The following is a 21,216-nucleotide window of genomic DNA, read 5'->3' as shown; positions in this document are numbered from 1 at the left end:
AAAATTTAAAAAATATTCACTAAAAACAAAAGAATACAAAAACTAAAAAAATCAATTTTCAAAAAACTTAATTTAGAAAACCCAAACACACTTGCATCTCACCATCACCACAGACACACTTAGTCAGCGTTTGGTTGTGTTTTGTAAATGTGATTTGAGAGTATGAGTTGTATTTTGAGTTTGTGTGTTGTAGAATTATGATTTGAGTGTAGAAAATTTGTTTGGTAAAGAGTTTTGAAAATAGTTTTAGAAAAGAAGTTTGATTTGAGTGGGGAATTGTTGATGTGACATTTGATATGTGATACAAAAATTTACAACTCATAACTAAACATACAATTCAAAATTATTTTAAAGCATATAAAAAATTTAAAAATTTTCAGAAAATATTTTTCCCGATTATATAAATGAATTGCAAAAAAAAAAAAAAAAAAAAATCTGTACAGTAGAGGACATCCGGGCGGATGTCCCTAGGGACGTCCGGGCGGTTTTCCCCGAGGCAAAAAAATCACAAAAAACGCTGCTGATGCACAGAGCTCTCAGCAGATATTTTGAAAATTGATTCCAAATACTCAACCAAACATCATACTGAAATACAACTGTAAAATTACATTTTCAATTCACAACCAAACAGCGCCTTACATTTTTTATTTATTTTTAGAAGGCACACTTGCACAGGTAGACGGGGGTGTGTGTTTACCAATTCTAGGGTTTTGTGTTGGTGGGTTTTAGAGTTTGAGAAGCACGAAGACTAGACGAACAATTCGTTAGCTTCTTGCGATTTCTCTGGTAAGCTTTTAAGGGTTCTTCACAATCCATCCTCATTTTTCAGTGTTCCTTTTTGTTATCCTCTGTTTGGCTTTTGAGAAAATTATAGGGATAAATATTTGTTATTTGTTTTGTTTTTGTTTCAATTGGTGTTGTTTAGTTACCCTATTATCAGTTTTTCAATATTGACACCTTGTTGTTCTTGTAAATTTCCCCACATTTTCTTTTTACTTAGTCTCTGCATCAATGGTCTTTGGCAAATCCTCATTGTGTGGCTCTTTATTCTTTAACCATTGGTTTGGATTCTTTTGTATTGGTGTGATCATTTATCATGTTACTGTTGAATTTTTACTTTATGTATGTTCTATGGTATAAACAGCTGAACAGTTGGACACAATGTATCTTCAATTCTACATAAATGACAACGGTGGCAAAGTTTACACCACTAAGGTATGCAATCTTGGGTCATTCATTCTTGTAGTATTTTTTTTCCTGTTAGATGATGTTATATATATAATTTAGCATATCAGTATTGGAGTTCCAAACAAATCAATACAATATTGTTACATGTTGATTTTGATGATACGCTAGTTCTTTAATCTGCTTCTTGTTGGTTGTTGATTTAACCATGTTTCAAACATTAAAGAATCTAATAGAGTTGGGCCCATCATTATGCTGATTGATCTTTTGAGAGTTATATATATCTCGAAACCAAGATTGTTAAAATGCGAAACAGTTACTAAAAAAATATGTAAACTCAGACTACATGGTTTTTTAAATTCATGGAACTTGATATTTCTATAATTTTTCATTTTGTTTTATCCCTTTGCTGTTATATGATTTGAGATTTTGCATCAGATTTCTTCTCTGTTGATGTGTTCAGAATGTCAGTGAACATTTGTGACCCTCAAGTTTATGGGTGACGCACTAACACTTATTTATGAGTTATTTCATGCCTAACGGAGCTGCTACTCTCTGAGCCTAATTGGTGCTAGTAATCCTAAGTGTTGAGAAAAGGCCTTTGAAGTTTTTTTTTTTATGGCATGTCCATAAGAGTAGCTTTTGTAATATATTCATTTGTACCAGAGCTGCTTGATGCATCTGCCATTGTGGTTGTCTTAGTTGACATTTGTACCTGAGTTGCGTGACCATTGTAAATGAAAAAAAAAAATGATTATTAAAAAAAAGCGCGCTTTTCTTAAGTCTGGAGCCTACTAAAAGGGTAAGCCTAGGGGTTTGTGTGGGCTTGATTGCAGGGGCTTGGCTTGGCATAGAGCAAGGCGCTTCTGGTGCTTGTTTGGGGCCTAGGTGTACATTTAATTGCTATGGTCCTATCCTAGCACAATTATATACTGGGCAAGAAACATATTTGTATCGTGAATTGTACGATATACTTTATTTAGCATAATATATAATTTTATATATCTATATAGATATAAAAATAGGCACATAGTATTAAAAAAAGGAATAAATATCGAATAGAATTAAATTATATGTATATATGCACATGTAAGGGGTGTGCGCGGTGCGGGTCGGTGCGGTTTGAGAGAAAAATAAAAATCGTATGGCGGGTGGCGGATTGATAAAAATGTCGCTAGAATTTGCCATTTTCCTTATCAAAACCCAGCGGTTCGGTTGGCAAATAATGGCGGATTTGCCTTGGCGGTTTGGGCGGATTGGCGGTTTATAAAAAATATAATTCAAATTACAAAACTTAAATCAAAGAGTAAAAAAAAGACGAGAGATACCGTGATGTTAAGCATCTTACGAAGCTTTCTTCTGATGTAGCAAGTGTAGCAACATGGCCAAAAAAAAAAAGATTGAAATGTGAATTGGAATCTAATTTTATTTTGGATTACTGACATCTTGAATTCCTCTCGAGCAGTAATGTAATACTATATTGTAAGGTATAGAATAACAAGCAAATTTAAGTAAAAAAGAATTTTTAGAATATTATAAAACATGATTTAATAGCGGTGCAGGTCGGTGTGGTTTGGAAGAAAAATAGAAACCGATGGATTGATAAAAGTGTCACTAGAATTTGTCATTTTTCTTATCAAAAATCGGCGGTTCGATTGGCAAATAATAACAAATTTGCCTTGGCGGTGCGGTTCGGTGCGGTTTCGGCGGTTTCGGCGGTATTATGCACACCCCTATGTAAAACTATGTATATCAATATATATAATTAATTAATTTCTTTTTTATTTTACAATTACGAAGACGATGTAGTTTCATACATAATGCAAACAAAACTAAATCCTTGTGAATCACAATGAAATGTACTAAATTGCAATTGAATCAAATGATTCACTCAATTTAAGATTTAACAACACAATTCGAATTGTTTTGGTTGAAACTCGTGTTGAATCGTATTCATCGATTTGCGATTCCTAAGATTCTAACAAACATGATAAAACCACGTTGGCAGCTTTTTTCACAACTTGTTTAAAGATGATTTATTGCTATTTTCTGTTAATGGTAGATGCCTCTAATAGAAGTTTAACAATTGTAAAAAAATTGTGCATAGCAACTCAGGTACTTTAAGATGCCAGAATACATTAAACATGTTTATGTTTATTTTGGGTAAAAAGCAAAAATAAAAAACATGTTTGGTACAAAAGTATTTTAAAATTTTGTTTTGAAAACAAATGAAAGGGGTGATTGTCGATGGTGGTTGGCGATCGTGGGAGGTAGTGGTCAAAGGTGGTTGCCACTGTGGGAGGTGGTTGGCGGTGGCCAAAAGTGGTTGTTGATGGTTGTAGATGGTGCCCATTCAATGACTGAAGGTGGTTTTCAACAATAGAAAGAGGCCGAAGGTGAGTTACCATTGGTGGGAGCTGGTTGGCGACGGTGACAGGTAGTTGGCAGTTGAGGGAGGTGGTGGCTAGAGTTGGTTGGCAATGGAGGTCATTGGCAATGGTGGTTAGTAGTAATGATCAGCAATGGATGGTGGTCGTAAAAGGTGGGAGAAAGAGGAAGAAATGAAAAAATAAAAAATAAACAGGGGAAACCAACTTTTATTTTGGTAGTAATTTTATAAATTGTTTGTAACTTTTTGAAAACGAAAATAGAAATCGAATAGTTTTTGCTCATAGTTTTAAAAAATCCTGTAAATATGAACAGAGCATTATAATATAAACATTACCAAACTGACCTAAGCTTTTTAATTTTTTCTTATTTTTCGTTCGATAAAGGTCTGCATAATGTATATAAGCTAGCATGTGATGATAGGGTTTGCATTTGCATTAGTGATGGAGCCTAAAACTTAAGGTCAGTTTGTATAGATGTGGATTTCAAATCAAGTGATTTGATCTCCATCATTCAATGACAATTACTCAAATTTAGATATAATAGTTTATTTATGAATTTCAAGATTGAGTTTAATAGCTTAATCTTGATGGATTTGAAATAACAATATAAAATAGTTATTTGAAATCATGCTATGAATTTTTTTTCTAACTATAAAGATCCTACTAAAATGTATATATATTTTGTCTCAACTTATCTTATCCATTGTTTTTCTATCTATTTAACCTCAAATCCCTTGATATGAAATTCATGATTATCCAAACGGACCCTTATGCCGTGTTTGGTTCATGGATTTGGGTAGAGATTTAGAAAGAAAAAGGGAAAAAGTGGGTGAATTGCGAATGAAATATAAATATATTTCATACACCTTTCACACACTTTTTCCCTTTCACTTTTTAAATTGCTATCCAAATCTATGAACTAAACACAACCTTAGTGTCTAGATTTTGATATTTGGAGAGGGTAATCAAATAACTTCATGCTTGTTAGAACACAATTCACTGCTGGGGCTGGAACACAATTTTCTGCTGGTTTATTTTATTTCTCAATATTGATTTGTTCAACTCGTAGATTTAATCTGATCTTGAAAATGGAGTGCCAGGTTTATCGGCATCACAAAAGCTTGGTTTTTCTGTTGTTGTGTTTATGTTTGTTATCTTGACTTTCTTGTACTTGTGGAAATTTTAATAATTTCCGTCAATATTTTTTTAAAAGCACTTTTTTCATAGCATTTGCATCTTCTCTGAATATTTGGAAGGTATTGTTATGTTGTGTTTGGTTGGGGGATTTGGAAAGGGAAAGGGAAAGGGAAAGGGAAAGGGAAAAGATGTGTGAAACTAGGTGAAATGTATAGGTATATTTTATTCATATTTCACCTATTTTTTTCATTTCCCTTTCCAAATCCATCCTCAAATCTCCCGACCAAACACAACATTAGTTATTTTTTTATGGTGTATTTCAATGATAAAAGAGTTAATCTTTGTGGTGTATGTCAATGCCAACTTTTATCCTATATTACTTTCTTTTTAAATTAATCTTACACACATTTGTCCTGCATTTTTTATGTTTTGGTTGGTTTCATCTTTGTGTTATGTTTAGGATTGACATTGGATTTGCTTTTCTGTATGTAGAAAGAATCACCACTTGGATTGGCTACAGAATCTGCTCATCCAGGTACTGTTCTCTATTGTTTGTGAGTTTAGACGTCTACTTCTGGTATGTTCTGAAATTGAATTTGTGCGAGCATTTCAAAAAGGAAGATGAGTTTCTGACTTTCTTCATTCTATTGTTTGCGAGTTTAGTATTCTGCTTCTGGTGTGCTCTGAAATTGAATTTGTGTGAGCATTTCAAAGAGGAAGATGAGTTTCTGAATCATTCCTTTGAATAGAATTTTGGATGAAGTATTCACAATAAATCATGCATTGTTTTGTTTTTGTGTTATACCCATGCATGATGACTGAACTAAACAAGATGCCTAGGTGATGTTTTGGGGAATTGAAATAACTGACTAGCAGCTGCATCCAGCTCAACTGGTTTGAAAGTTTTGTAGTTTGGTTTCTCCATTGAAAGTAAAACAGTCCAAAGTCGAGCCCGAAAGCACAGGCTTTCTTAAAGTTTTCTAACCAATGTGTTTTCTCCATTGAAAGTAAAAATAAAAAAAAACACTGATTAATGGAGATGAATTTGATATGTATTCCCTTTTCCTGTTCACAATCAAAGAGTTAGTGATTTTTTTTCTTGGAAATCTTTTTTGTATGCTTAAATCTTTTATTTTGTTTGGAAGCCATAATTGTAGTTTTAATTAAAGGAGATCTTTGTGAAATTTTGGCTGGGCAGCTTTCTATTTCATTTCTTTGGAATTGGCATCTCTCTGTCAGAATGTGGCACTGGGTTGTTTTGGGTTGCAAGCCTGTGGTAAACTTGACTATGTACAAGTAGGTTATTTTTCTAGTAAAAAGGCAAGAGTCATCAAAATCAGGGCTTTGCATCAAGCCCTATATGATGGATATGGTGCTTGTTCCCCCCAATAACCACCCCCTTCCCTCTTCTCTCTCCTCTCCCCTTGTTTTCTCTGCTCATATATGTGTCTGTATGCACGTGTATTTCGATGCGACTTGGTGATATATTGGAGCAGTACACCATCAAAGAATATAATGCAAGCCTATACAGTTTTTCCTATAATTAATCCTTTGTTTTTTTGGTCAACTGTAGCTCGCTTCTCTCCTGATGACAAATATTCCAGGCAAAGAGTCCTTCTAAAGAAACGCTTTGGATTACTGCCCACCTCCAAAGTATTGAGAACTTCACAGCCTTGTTTTGGATCCCTTTTTCTTTTTTTTTTGGGGGGGGGGGGGGGGGGGGGGGGGGGGGGGGGGGGGCTATTTACTTTTTATGTAGCTTCTGCTCAAATTGATAACAGTATGGGTGTGCATGACAGTAGTCCATCAGTAAATCTTGGGATGAAGAGCTATTTACTTTTTATGTAGCTTCTGCTCAAATTGATAACAGTATGGGTGTGCATGACAGTAGTCCATCAGTAAATCTTGGGATGAACTTGAACTATATATGGGAGACACTTTTGGTTGGATAGATATGTTGCATGTTGTCAATGATTTGATTTATGTCTGGATTGAGCTTTGTAAAAACATCTGTCTGCTATTATGGTTGGGAAGAAAGTAATCTTTTCAAGAATGACAAAAGAAATGTATAGTTTGTGCATAAAGATTGAAGCATCATTATGCTAATCTATAGCTTGTGGATAAAGATTGTAGCATCATTTCAGGGAGAGCTCGCGCTTTTGATATTTGAAGCACCAGCGAATTTTGAGTTGCCTGGGAGTGTGATTTGATGGCTCTAGGGTTTGATTTACTGGGTATCTAGGGTTTCAGGAGGGATTGGAGTGTCACAATGGTGGCAGGGGAGGTTTGGGATTAGCATAATGGTGCAGGAGTTGGTGAGGGATTGGGGTGGTGGGGAGAGGTTCGGTGGTGGGGAAGGGGCTGGTGATGGCTAGAGGGGGGCAAGTGGCTGGAAGCTTGGGAGAGAGAGGGAAAAGAGAAAAGAGATGCATTTTTGTAAATTCTAGGATAAATTCCACCATGTTATTATTTTTTTTCTTCTTAACATTACTTTGCTCAATTTTTTTTATTTTTTTTTAAATCTTCCAGAAAAAAAACCTCAGCAGATTACTTAGGCTAAAAATTGTAATTTAAGGGCTATATATGGCTATTACCCTAACTGAGGTCTCGTTTGACAAGTGATTTTTTTAGTCAAAAAATCATAAAGTCATTAAAAAAAATTAAAAAGCCAACAATCTATATCAAAAGTTAAAAAAAAAAAATTCTTTTTACTTTTTGCATATCTTTTCAAAAAAAATTAAAAAATTATTTTAAATATATTAATTTTTTTTCATCATATTTTAGTCAAAAAATTAAAAAATTATTAAAAAAATATATTCGCCAATGAGGCTTAACAAATAGAACAGGAAGTTCTGAGCCGGCCGTAACATTGTTGTATCTCATGATTATTTTAGTTTTAAATTGTAAATAATATTTTGTTACCTTTTAAATGCTTTATTATATTTTAGAGAAAATTGGTGATACATTCAATTTGAAGGGTGTTTACGGCATTAGATTCAGTGAGTATTTTTTATTAGCGATAGATCTATCTTTTGTGAAATAGTTTGGTGAAAAATCTTTTTTTATTGTTTTGAAAGACATTTTGTATCTAATTTTATTCCTTAGTTTATCTGTTGACTTTCGTTAACCATCTGTTCAATTTTTTTTTATCTGTTCAAAAATATTTAAATTTTTTTCTATCTGTTCATTTTTTCTTATCTATTTAAAACTTTACCCTATCTGTTTAATTTTTTAATCTTTTCAATTCAAATTTCTCTTATCTATTTAAATATTTGTTCAAATAAAATTATATCTATATAATTTTTTTGCCTATCTATTCAATTTTTCCCTAATCTGTTCAATTTGTTTTATCTTTTCAATTCAAATTTTGTTCCTATCTTTCAAACCAACTCTATTTGATTTCAAAATCTTTTTTATTTGTTGAAATTTTGTATCTACCTATTGCAATTACTAGAGAGATGAAAGAGTTATTTGTTGCAATATCAAGCCAAACCAAACATATTTGTTAAAAAATTATTATTTTTCTATCTGTTCAAATATCTCTGTATCCCATCTGTTCAACACAACACAAGAACAAGAAAATCAACATCATCAACAACAACAATATCATCAAAATCAACATCAACAACCAAATTAACTACAATTACACATAAACATACAAAACAGATCAACTATAAAAAAAAAAAAAAAACTGGAGACAGACAGAGACACACATACACATACATATATACTTACACACATACATGAGATCTGGGTGTGTATCATCAATATAGATATAAGATATGTGTATCATTAAACAGATTTGAAATCTGTGTATCCGACTGTGTATTAGAGAGAGAGAGAGAGAGAGAGAGAGAGAGAAAGAGATCTGAAGAAAGAGATTATGCGGTATGATGGCGGCGATGGACGACGGATGAGGGCAACGTGAGGTGTGAGAGAGAGTGAATCGACGCTGGCAACGTCTGTAACTTATGTTCACGTTTGTTCAAATCTATTGTGGCAGAAGGAACTGAAGCCGAAGTATGGAGGTTCAACAACTCTAGCATCGCGACAGTAGTGGTGGCTTGGATGATGAGGCGACGATGACTGCGTTGCTGCGAAGAGAAGAGAGAGAGAGAGAGAGAGAGAGAGAGAGAGAGAGAGAAATGAATGTGATTGGTTAGGGTTGGAGGTATATATGATATATACAAGAAAGGGTATTTTGATTATTTTGATTGAGCTTGTCCTTTTGGACAAAGTGTTTCAGAGCCTGGACTTGTAAACAAATAAAATTGAAATTTGGACTTTTGAACCAAGTAACCTATATTTTACTATTGAGGTTAAAGAGTTTCTACGTCTACCCGTTTGGGAATTAATTAATGAAATTAACAAATTCTATTTTAATGCTATATCCACTGAATTTAGGCTCACTTGAATTGTCTAAATTTGTGCATATCGGTCGTCTGAGTAGCCATCTGGGAGGTCGTTTGGCTAGTCAGCCGAGAGGATGCCGATTGATATACAGGTTGACAATGGTAACAGTCGCAGTTGGTAAAGGTGATAACCATGGTTGACAAGGGTGCCACCGGTCATTCAGCTGGTCATCCGATTTACTTAATTCGAGCAATTCAAGTGAGTTCAAATTCGGTGGACCACTCATTTTTCTTTTATCATACTCAAAACCAAAGCAGTTTAGATATAGATACAATACATAAGAATTTTATACTATTTTTATTTGAGTTTGGGACGATCAAATGAATTATGACATCTCCACATTTTGAGTGCATGCTTGTGGGGAAGTGACAGTTGTCTTGTGAAGTGTAGAATGTCGTCTATGAAGTATGGGTACTTCGAAAAACATATCGTACCTGTACCAAGTACTTACCAGTGTATGGTATTTCTGCATACGTATCGGGTACACGAAACACGTATCCAAATTTTTTCTTCTTAATTTTTGACGTACCTAGACATACTAGTATATACCAAAGCCGTACTGTACCTCAGTTGAAATAATATTTTCTTCTACAATAAAGATAAAACTCATTTCATTAGACTTCTTTTTTATTTTTAGTTTTATGCTTAGCATGATTTTAAAATTCAACTATGATTTGTAAGTTATTTAATATATTGACATTTAATTTTGATTTATACCTTTACTTTTGGCATTAAATGTTAATTATAGGTTAGATCCTAACAAATTAAACCATTTAATTAATTTTTACGTTACTCTAAATTAAAAATAAATATTTTTTTACAAGCGTACTAAGCCATACTCGTATCTCACTTTTTTTAGACTTTACCATATCGACGTACCCGTATCGTACCAGTACTCGTACCTGTACCCGTACTTCATAGAATGTCATTAACAATTAGATTTCGATAAGTTTTATTTTTTATTTTTTTATATAATTTAATATTGCTTTATCATTTACAATTGTTATGAATTTGCATCTGTTTTATATTTAAATATAATGTTTTATCCCTTCAAAATTGTCAACAATCTAGGGACCACATAAAACAAATAAATTGTAGGAAAGGGTAATTGTCCATGGACATTCACATCACCACATGTGGGAATGTTCCTTATTTTGATTGTGCTTTAAGAGCAACCCAAACCCATATTGCCTTCAACGTAAAGCACTACTTCATTCACCGAAGTTTTATTTTATCCCTATTTGATTTCCATATATTTGGCATTTAACTTTTCATTTCACATAGAGACATTCGGCGCCTAACTTTGAATAACCCAACTAAAATAACTACTCTAACGGTCAATTCTTTCCATAAACACTCACACTTAAGTCCTCTTCATGCTAACACATATGGCAGGTCCCAAAGCAAAGGGTTCCAATCACACACTTGGATTTAAAAACTTGATGTTCGGCTGAGAAAAGATGGAACATCAAGACATAACACTCCTAGAACAGCTTCACTAGGGTTAGGTTTATTGGTTTCTATCTATTCCAGTTCAATTTTCTATATATTTACTTCTCATATCAAAGCTTTAGTGATCACAATGTCCTTTATGGGTTTTGCTTTGCAGGCACATCTCAAGCTCTAGCGGCATCACCTGTTCGATCAATACGGTAACACATGTTTCTTTCCCTTATGATCTTCTATCCTTTTGGACTTTTCTAGTGTGCGTTTTACATCCAGCTAAAAAAGTCACATTTCCTTTCACTGTTTTTTTTTTTTCAAATTTGTGTTTTTTTATTTTTTTATTTTTTCTGTCCATCTAGTGTAGAAGAACCTAAAAAGTAAAAAAAAAAAATCAAAAAAAAGTTCGCCCAAAAAAAAAAAAAAATTTTTGTTTGGGCTTTTTTTTAGTGGACTTTTTTTTCCAAATTTTTAGAATTTTTAAAACATTTAGTCAGTCTAGTTGAGAATGAGTAACACTTTTTAAAAACGTAAAAAAAAAAGTTTACTTAAAAAAAAAGGCCAATAAAGAAGCCAAACTCAGACAAGCAACTACTATGATAATTCTAGTAATTTGTACTTTTAGTAATTTAACAAATTAAACATGCATAGTGAAATTCATTATTTGAAACCGCGAGGCCTACACAGTGGTCATGTCAGCTGCTGCTGAGGAGGAGTTGAAGATTCGTTGTGAACTTGAGATGGAAGTGGAAAGAGATTTAGAGGCAGAGATTAAGGATGGGATCTACCATCTTGCTCTACGCTTGCACCGGCTCTATCAACACCAAAAGGAAAGGAATCAAGAAAGAATGAATAACAAAACACTTTATGCTGAGGTGAACATAAACATTAGACTGGAAGGAGGAACCAAGATTGAGATTAAAGAGATAAAGAAAGATATTATTGCTCGCGAACATGGCCAACCTCTGGCTCCAATTAGATCAGAAAATATGCAAGGAGTAATGAGAGGTTCCAATGCCAAGAATTTCGACTGGGCAAAGAGTCTTCGATCAGAAGCACGTCGCCCTCTGGCAATTAACAAGAAAAATGACAGTCCCTCTAATCATGCTAAAGTGATTAGCTATGAGCATGGTGATAGCCTTCCTCTTCCTCATCAAAATCATAAACTTGATCATACTAGAAGAAAGTGGACTAGTGCCTCTGGGTCTGGGCAGCAAAAGCGTGGCATGAGGGTTGAGAACAAGTTACTTGAACTAGGATGGAAATGTTGACACCCATTTAATTTGGTTTGTTGCTATAATTTGGGTTTTTTTACTGTCATATAGAAACAAAATTTTTATTAGATTTTTCTGTCACTGGATACAAAGTATGACTCCCATATATATTTATTAATGTGGGTCTTATTATTGTTGTATCTATTGATAAAAAAAATCTAATGAGAAACCTATATATATATATATATATAGCATTACTCCAATAATTAACTGGATTAATAATGGTGTTTGGGTGATAATAAGCCACATAGGCATTCAAATGTTGCACTGATCTATTACTATTTGTTTGTAAATTGTTATGAATGATTGGTTTTAATGAAATGATTGTGTAATTTTTTCCTTCTCTCCTAGATTTCCATAGTAGTTAGTTTATACACAATTTCAAATTTTGTAGGAATGTTTCTTGTCTCTATACTTTTAATTTAGGATAAATTATAACTTAACCCCCTGTGATTTATCCAAAAAACACAGAGCTACCCTATAGTTTCATTTATAACACTTAAACCCCTATATTTCATACCAAAGTAGAATTTTAGATGGATGTAACAAAAATTGTAAAAAGTCTAAATTACCCTTATTTATTTCTCTAATTTTCTTCTTAATGCCATTATAAACCACCAGTCAACAAACTGAATCTATCATTGATAAGTTAACATGTAGACACCTGAGGAGAAGGATAAATGGTGAACCCAAGCTTTGACTTCTCTCTCTCTCTCTCTCTCTATATATATATATATATATATATCTTCTCTTTCACCCTGACCACCATCATCACCACCATTGCCTAGTTTTGTCAAAACCAAGAACCACCCTTTACAAAATGCTATAGATGAAGCAACAGAAGAGAGTGGATGATGAAAAAGAAAGAAATAGATTTGGAGATGTTTCTTTGAAATGTGTGACGTTAGTTTTTGGACAATTTTCGATATGCCGAAACCACCAATTTCAGGAAGAAGTGAGAAAACGAGGTAGCGTAGGATGAAGTATAAAGCAAGGTGAGGAGATTGATGAAAGAATGGGATAAAACCGTTAAGAATCGCGAAAGTTATGGAGTCCAAAAGATGGCCCGAAGAAATGTCAGAAACTAGAAGAAAAAGTGGGTTTGGTGGAGAACATGCTACTGTAACTATGAACTCTTATTTTGACGGAGGTATGATGGAACAACCATTTGCAGACAATCATGCTGAGGATATGGGTCATGAAGATTTAAATGCTTTCTTCAGCTTTCCCATGGACTGTGAACTACACAAGGCACTTGGACCTTGTTTCCTGGGACAGGCAAATGAATATTTGTGGGACTCATCTCTCACGGGTGAGGATGCATATGCAACAGCTCAAGACAGATCTTCAATAGAGATCCCATCCATGGTATTGGGCCATCAACCTTGGAATCCAGTGGATGTTTTGCCAAAAGAGATGGTGCATGAGAGGGTAATTTTTGGGAAAAATTGGGCCGAGCTATGTGATAAGCTTCGTGGCCCAAAGTGCCAAGGACTTGGGGAAAAGGCCGCAAGGTTACTCCGGCCCAGGAAAGGCCGGAAGGTTACTCCGGCCCAGGAAAGGCCGCAAGGTTACTCCGGCCCAGGAGAGGTATGGTTACTCCGGCCCAGGAGAAGTGAAGTTATTCCGGCCCAGGAAGGGTGTGGTTACTTCGGTTCAAGAATGTGCAAAGCTACTCCGGTCTCGAGTTAACTAGAGTTAGTCCGGTCTCGGAATTAATCCGGTCACGGTGTATTGTGGTTAGATCGGCCAGAGCTTGCTACTCAGAAGCTTGGTCTAAACACATCATGGTTGAGCGGGGGAAAGCCGAGATGAGTTGGAGGAGAGAACCGAGCTAAGGATAGTTCGGTCTTCTTTGTGACTCAGAATAGCCAGTGTTACTTCGGTCAAGTGGTAGTTCGGCCATAGTGAAAACCATCCCACTTGGTTTAAGCAGTGGGGGAGGGTGTAAAAGGATAAGCATTATCCTTTAGGAGTATAAATCCTAGGAGGACTCTGCATGGAGAAATAAAAGTCCTACTAGGATTGTGCCACTCGAAATCTATAAAAGCTCACAAGCAACACCTTGGAGGAGGTAATTCAATTTTACTTTCTGAGAACATAGAGCTTTGTCTATTTGTCAAGTTTTCTGACTTAGGCATCGGAGAGGTTTCCGGCACACACCCGCCGGCTAGCTCACGTTTGTGTTTTCAGGTGACAAAGCGACGTCGTATGGAGGAGCGTGGATTTGGTCAACATAATTATACGAGGAGAATTATTTCCTTCCCGTACAGTGCAGAACGTCATTTGGAAGCTGTGGTTTCCAGTATGCATAATGGTTTGAATGATAATTTGTTTAACAAACCCAACGATGTGGATGTTGATGTCGATGTCAAGTTTTCCCTTGCATCATCATCCTCGGGACAATTTGCTACATCCACCAAAGCACAAAGTCAACCTGAAGAAAGTGCATTTGTGGAGGAGAAAAAAGTTCCATGGAGCTCTGTGACAACTGCATTGGGTGCTAGAGGCCTAAATGCTGTTACTAAATCACCTCCAGCTTCTTCATCTGCTGACCATATTGACTGGGGAGCAGAAACCGAAGAAAGGGTGTGGGTACTTGCAGACTAGGAAAGGGTCAAAACCCTCTAATGCTAGCAAAAGAAGTTGGTTGTTTTTTGAGAGAGAAGTTGGGGTAAATGAAACCCATGCTCAAATATTGAATTTCATTTAGGGATGAAGATGTTAATGTTGCATAAGGGTGTTTTGGTCATTTGTTATATGTTTCTGGGCGGGAAAAACTGTTTCACTCACCATTCATGGTTGTGCAGCACACGTTCTGTTTAAATAAACAGTTCTGTCGAAAATTTCAATTTGGTATGAAGTATAGGGGGTTTAAGTGTTACAAATGAAACTATAGGGGGGTTCTGTATTTTTTAGGCAAACCACAAGGGGTTAAATTATAATTTACCCTTTAATTTATTACATATCACTTCCAAACACAAGTGATTGGATTTTATTGTGTAAGAAAATGAAATAGGAAATGGAATTATATATAACATTAGTCTTATTTATTATGTGGCACAATGTTTCTGTAGGTCATTTATTCAGTTTATTCATTAAAATTTATTGTTGATTTTTGGAAAAATTATAACCCAGTGTACTTTAAAAAAAATAATTACAGAATCATTGAAAAATTGTGATTTTAATTGTTAATGTTGATAAAGTTTTTCACTAATTTGTAATTAAGTTTATAGAAATGCACTGATATGTAATATCCCCTTTTTTTTTCTTTTTTTTTTATCAGCTAAAGTTACAATTAATGCCATTACAACATATAAGGATTATAGGGATCAAATTTTTTTCATTCAAAAAGTGAAAATTTTGTTTCAATAAATTAGAAGACAAGTTCTTGTCGTCATAAGAGTTGTTACTAAAAGCTATCCCAAAAATTAAAAGAAAAAAGGAAAAATAAATAAATAAATAAAGAAAACACTTAGCGATAAATTTTTTAAAATATCACTAATAACTGTAGGACAAATCAATTTTTAACTGCAAGACAAATAAATTTTGTGTAAAAATTTACTTTTTGAGATGAAAATTTTGGTCTTGGATAGTAATTCATAACTAAATATCTAATTTTGTTACTGAAACACTTTTGACAACTAAGATATTTCTTCTCTAAAAAATAATTTCATCCATAATTTTTTTTCTAAAATTTTAATTTGTTGTGGTGTGCACTCATAAGGGATTATTAGCCATACTTTTTAATGATACCTACATTGTGACATATTTATCAAGGTATTTTTGCCTTTAAAATTGCCCCTTTGTAGGCTGTAAAATTTCTCTCTTAGATAGTAGCCCATTCTTGACTATAAAAAAATTCTTGAATATAAAAATGAAAATTCAAAAGCAAAAACATTGTAAAATAATTATTTCTTTGTTGTTGTTTGTTTGTTCATTTTTTTTTTATATTATTTTATAATAGATCAATTGGCATATTAAATATTATTCAAATTTGGTTGATAGCGATGTGCTCAAAATTGACTGCTTATTAAGCAAATTGTGCATGGTTGATTAGACAATCATTGGTTCATTTTTGTCTCAATAATATTATAGAAAAACAATTATTACATGCTTGGATAAAGGTATATTGGATCAATAATAAATTAAAATTAGAAGATAAAGGCACTACATAAACGAAGTAACTATGAAAACTTTATTAGTAATGAACAATAATAGTTTACAAATTAGGATAGTGTATAAACTACAACTATGCTAGGGGGAAAAAATGCATTGGAAGCTAGGGAATGTAAAAGATAAAGACTCAAGACCCAAAAAAATGTTTAAATGTAGAATTCATGTTTTGGTGTTGGACCGTATGCCATGTCTTTTTTTTCTCGTATTTATACTTACTATTGGCAGTTATTCGTCCATACATTATCTTTAGAGTGGCATAATCATAATATATTAAAATTCTTTATTCAGTATTCAAAATAAGTAACAAATTTGTAATTTAGAATTTTAATCTATTTTTAAAAATTGCTTAAAATTTTAAGTGATTTGAATTGTGCTTAATTTATTTTTCACTGAATGGTATTCAATTTTAAGTTTTGATTTGACTTATCAAATACCACTTAAAATGTTAAATTATTAGGAAAATGTTTGAGGGCCACAATTTTTGTGGCTCAAATGGCTCAAAATTGTCAAAACGACGTCGTTTTGGCAATTTTGAAGTTGTTTTGTACTCAAAACGACGTCGTTTTAGCAATTTCGAGCCATTTGAGCCACAAAAATTGTGGCCCTCAATTATTGCTGTAAATTATTATATTTAATATTTATTTAACTACTTATATCCTTTAACTCTATTTAGCCAGGGCCAATATGATAAAGGAAAATGCTCCGTAGCTCGAGAAAGTGAGGCTCGAATGGCTCAAATGGTACAGAAAATATTATCTTACCGGTAAGAGAATCAAAAAATATCTTAAAACGACGTCGTTTTGAAATTTTGAGCCACTTGAATCACGAAAAATTCGAGCTACGAATCAGAACCGTATGATAAAAACAAGAGTGGACACTACGTACTTGATTTCGCCAACTGCGTCTTCCTCTTCTTCTACCCTTTAGTACTCGCTCAGGCTAGACATGGGCCCAATAGCCTGCTAAGCCCGCTCATAATTTATAAGACATGAGATTATGGTTTATTTTTTTATACATTGTTTAAGTTTATATTTTATAGGAATAAATTATATATAACTAGTTATCTAAAGAATTAGTTATAGAATTGAAATTGCTAGCCGTAAATAGGTTAAAGAGGCACCACAATGATTAAATTAATTGTTATTTTTTATTTTAAAATATGAAAAAATATTTATATTAAATATTATCATAGCCATACGGACTAGTTTGAGGTTTTTATTTTGTTTTTTGATGGCTTGAGAGTATGATCTTAGGCCAGGCCAGGTGCCACACACAGGCAATGCAGAAGCTTTGACAAAGATATACAAGTGTGTGAGGCGCTAGTTAACTCTCTTCACTAGCCCACCAATGATGCTCAAAAGGTTTGTAAAGACAAGCAAACATAATATTAGTTAAGTTGATGAGCCACAAGATTGGAGACAAGCCACAAAATAGCAATCAACAAGCTAAAATTAAAGTAAGCAACAATTGAAAAGTTTTGCACAATTTAAAGGCGAAACGAACTTTTCATTCATCAAAAGAAGGCATTACAATAGTTGAACAATCCACCAAAAGTGCTACAAAAGTTGTCTTACTATAAGCTAGGTCGAGGTACTTTAAAGACACAAGTGGTCTGGTTCAACACTTGGGTACCCCTTCCTTAATATAGCTTGTTAAGCCCTTTCCTAGCTGGCAAGAGGAAACATCTACTATGTTTGAAGAGTCATAATAGATTTTTTAAAAATTCTACAAAAAGAGAAAAATTACAGCTCTTAGTCCCAAAAGACCTTTAATACTAAGGTATTTACATAAAAATTTACAAGGCAAAAAGACTACATTTGACCCTCCAAAAGTTGGCCTAAAGTTGCTGCTTGGGCAGGCAAGTCTGTGGTCTGCTGTGGCTGGGTTGCTTCATGGCATGCTTTGGGCCTTTGCTTGCACTTGCATCAACAACTTCTTGGGCATGATTTTGGCTCTTTGAAGGGCACAAATGAGTGTGGCATCAAGGTGTTAACCCTTGGATGGGCGCACCTTGACAATCTCCCCTACTTGAATGGTCGACGCCCTCGACGACTTGGCCCAATACGCATCAATCTCGTCTTGAAAAGCTGACAAGTCCGCCTTTCGTTCCTAGCTAATTTCTTCATCTCCAAGGCCTCTCCATTTCATCAAGTATTGCCTTTGTTTCTTCTTGGAAACCATTTTCACCCGATCAGCCAAGATAGATTCAACAGACTTTTTTCCTGCTTTGGCTGTGATGGTTTGGCATTTTAGCTTATTTCGGGTTGGATCTTCTTTGTCTGGATAGTAAGGCTTCAAATAACTCACATGGAAAACCGAGTGTACTTTTAGCCAAGATAGAACATCTATCTTGTAAGTACACTTGCCAATTCTCTTCAGAATGGTGACCGGTTCTTCATACTTGCACACTAGCCTCTTGTCTCTTCCCCTCATGAACTTACGTTGCTCAAGGTTGAGTTTGACAAGAACTTGATCCCCAATTCTAAACTCAAGTGGTCTCCTCTTTTCATCAACCCATTTCTTCATTTTACTTGCTGCTTTTTCGAGATAGGCACGAGTAATGTCATAGTTCCTCTTCCATTCCTTAGCAAATTGGTAAGCCCTGGATGACTTTCCTTCATAAGGTCCATCCACTGTGTGGGGCAACAGTGGCTACTGGCCATTCACTATCTCAAAAGCACTCTTGCCGGTAGAGCTACTCTTTTGAGAGTTGAAGCATAACTGTGCTACATCAAAAAGTTGCACCCAATTTCGTTGATTGGCATTGACAAAGTGGCGCAAATACTCCTCGAGCATACAGTTGAAACGTTTTGTTTGCCCATCCGTCTTCGGATAGTAGCTTGATGAAGTATCAAGTTGTGACCCAAGAAGCTTGAATAACTCCATCTAGAAGTTGCCAACAAAACGCGTATCTCGGTCACTAACAATACTTTTAGGCACACCCCAATACTTAACAATGTGCTTGAAGAAGAGTTGGGCAGTCTCCTCCGCTGAAACATACTTTGGGGCAGCAACAAAGGTGGCATATTTGGAGAACCGGTCCACAATAATCAAGATAGTCCCGATATCTCCCACTTTAGGCAATCTAGTGATGAAGTCAAGTGATACACTTTCCTATAGACGTTTAGGCACGGGCAAAGGTTCAAGCAAGCCTACTTGCTTCTTATGCTCAACCTTGTCTTGCTGGTAAGTAAGACAAGTGTAGACATATTCTTCCACATCATCACGCATTTGGAGCCAATAATATCCTTATTTCACCAAGGCCAATGTTCGCTCCTAACCCGGATGTCCTGCCCAAAGTGTATCATGACACTCCCTAAGAAATGTCTTCCTCAAATCACCAGCCCTGGGTACAAATATGCGGTTGCCTGTTGTCATTAGAAGTCCATCTTGCACCCAAAATTGGCGAGTCTTGCCCATTTTGACAAGGTTCATAAGATTCTCTGCCATAGTATCCTTGTCTAGATGAGTCTTGATTTTCTCCTTGATGCTGGTTGAAATGGAAGTAAGTGAACATACATGATGGCACACAGCAAGCTCCGTCTTCCAACTTAGTGCATCAACAGCATGGTTGGTGGCACCGGCCTTGTATTCTAAGGCAAAATCAAACTCTGCCAACTTCTTTTGCCACCGTGTTTGTCGTGCGCTTAGCTTGGGCTGTGTTAAGAAATGGCTAACCGCCGTGTTGTCAGTCTTTATAACAAACCATAAGCCCAAGATGTAGTGCCTCCAAGTCCTCAAACAATGCACTACTGCAAGCAACTCTTTCTCATGAGCTGGATATCTCCGCTCGGAATCATTGAGATTCCTACTCTCATAGGCAATTGGGTGATTATCCTACAAAAGAACACCACCCAAAGCAAAATCAGATGCATCGTTTGTATCTCAAAAGCTTTACCTAAGTCAGGTAGAGTAAGAACAAGATCTTTTGACATAGCTTCTTTCAAGGCTTGAAAGGCTTGTTGGCACTCCTCTGCCCAAACATATGGCTTGCCCTTCTTTAGCAACTCTATCAACGGGGAAGCTAGTCTTGAGTAACCTTCAACAAACTTGCGATAATAATTAGCTAACCCAAGGAATGACCGCAACTTTGAGACATTAGCAAGTGGCTGCCACTCTTGAATAGCCTTGACTTTCTCTTGGTCCATTTTGATGCATCCATGCTCAACAATGTGCCCTAGGAACTTAATCCTCTCTTGGGCAAAGGAACACTTCTCTAGCTTGACATAAAGCTTGTGCTCTCTCAACTTGGTAAGGGCCTTCTGAAGATGCTCCATGTGCTTTTCTAAAGTGGAGCTATAAATTACAATGTCATCCAAATATACTACCACGAATTGATCCAAATACTCTTGAAAACTTTATTCATCATGGTGTAGAATGTTGCTTGGGCATTGGTCAAGCCAAATGGCATGACAAGAAACTCATAAGAGCCATAACGAGTAACACAAGTAGTTTTATTCTCGTCTCCCTCGATAACTCTTACTTGATAGCACCCCAATTGAAGATCTAGCTTTGTGAAATACCTTGCTTTGAATCGACAGTAAGAGGAAAGGGATACTTGTTCTTGATGGTCAGCTTGTTGAGTGCTCGATAATCTACACATAAGCGAAGACTACCATCATGCTTCTTTTGAAACAAGAAAGGTGCACCAAATGGGGCCTTGGATGGCCTAATGAAGCCTGTTTTCAATAACTCTGTAAGTTGCTTCCTTAATTCATTCAACTCAGGAATAACCATTCTATACGGTGCACGAGCTGGTGGCTTTACCCCTGGCATCAACACAATAGCATGATCCACACCTCGTTGTAGAGGCAACTCCTTGGGCAACTGTTCAGGCATAACATCTGTAAATTGCTTAAAGACCTTCTTGACTGCGGCTAGGACATGAGTAGATTCAAGAGCTTCATTTAACTTCAATGCGACAACCCAAGTTTGCTCACCATGCCTAACACCCCTCTTGAGTTGCATAGCTGAGACAAACTGGTCACTGTTGTTAGTGGCCATAGCAGGAATGAGACATGGTTTATCCCTCATGACACACATACTATTAGAATAAGGCATGACTACCGTCTTGGTGCTTCTCAAGAAATCTAACCCAAGGATGGCTTGGAAGTCATCCATGGGTACTGCGGTGAAATCTACCATTTCTTCCCGAGTGCTGACCTTCAAATGAATAGATTTTGCAACCCCATAGA

The 21,216-nt window shown here is 35.3% G+C and overlaps 1 protein-coding gene across 3 annotated transcripts; it reads left to right on the top strand.

Moving 5' to 3' along the window:
• Positions 1–634: 634 nt before the first annotated feature.
• On the top strand, positions 635–12,185 carry NOP10 (nucleolar RNA-binding Nop10p family protein). 3 transcript variants are annotated; one of them, XM_082899393.1, is made up of 7 exons: positions 635–786; positions 1,145–1,215; positions 5,205–5,247; positions 6,286–6,404; positions 6,459–10,628; positions 10,735–10,777; positions 11,256–12,185. In XM_082899393.1, the coding sequence occupies exons 2-5, from the start codon at positions 1,162–1,164 to the stop codon at positions 6,558–6,560; spliced, it is 318 nt and encodes a 105-aa protein (XP_082755519.1). In that variant the 5' UTR covers positions 635–786; positions 1,145–1,161; the 3' UTR covers positions 6,561–10,628; positions 10,735–10,777; positions 11,256–12,185. The 3 variants fall into 3 exon arrangements, with proteins under 3 accessions (XP_082755519.1, XP_082755518.1, XP_082755517.1); XM_082899392.1 differs by having other exon boundaries at positions 11,220–12,185; XM_082899391.1 differs by having other exon boundaries at positions 6,459–10,633; positions 11,246–12,185.
• Positions 12,186–21,216: the final 9,031 nt, after the last annotated feature.

Source organism: Camellia sinensis, chromosome 12 (genome assembly GCF_055761805.1).
Source record: "Camellia sinensis isolate YWXY chromosome 12, ASM5576180v1, whole genome shotgun sequence".
In the NCBI taxonomy this organism is placed as follows: Eukaryota; Viridiplantae; Streptophyta; class Magnoliopsida; order Ericales; family Theaceae; genus Camellia; species Camellia sinensis.
This window is presented reverse-complemented; position numbering and strand designations above follow the sequence as displayed.

What these genes read in the sequence shown, in the direction of transcription:
- NOP10 (XM_082899393.1), top strand. Translation starts at nt 1,162, where the DNA reads ATGTATCTTCAATTCTACATAAATGACAACGGTGGCAAAGTTTACACC. An exon ending in TACAGAATCTGCTCATCCAG is followed by an intron (nt 5,248 to 6,285) that starts GTACTGTTCTCT and finishes GGTCAACTGTAG; the next exon opens with CTCGCTTCTCTCCTGATGAC. An exon ending in CTTGTTTTGGATCCCTTTTT is followed by an intron (nt 6,405 to 6,458) that starts CTTTTTTTTTTG and finishes GGGGGGCTATTT; the next exon opens with ACTTTTTATGTAGCTTCTGC.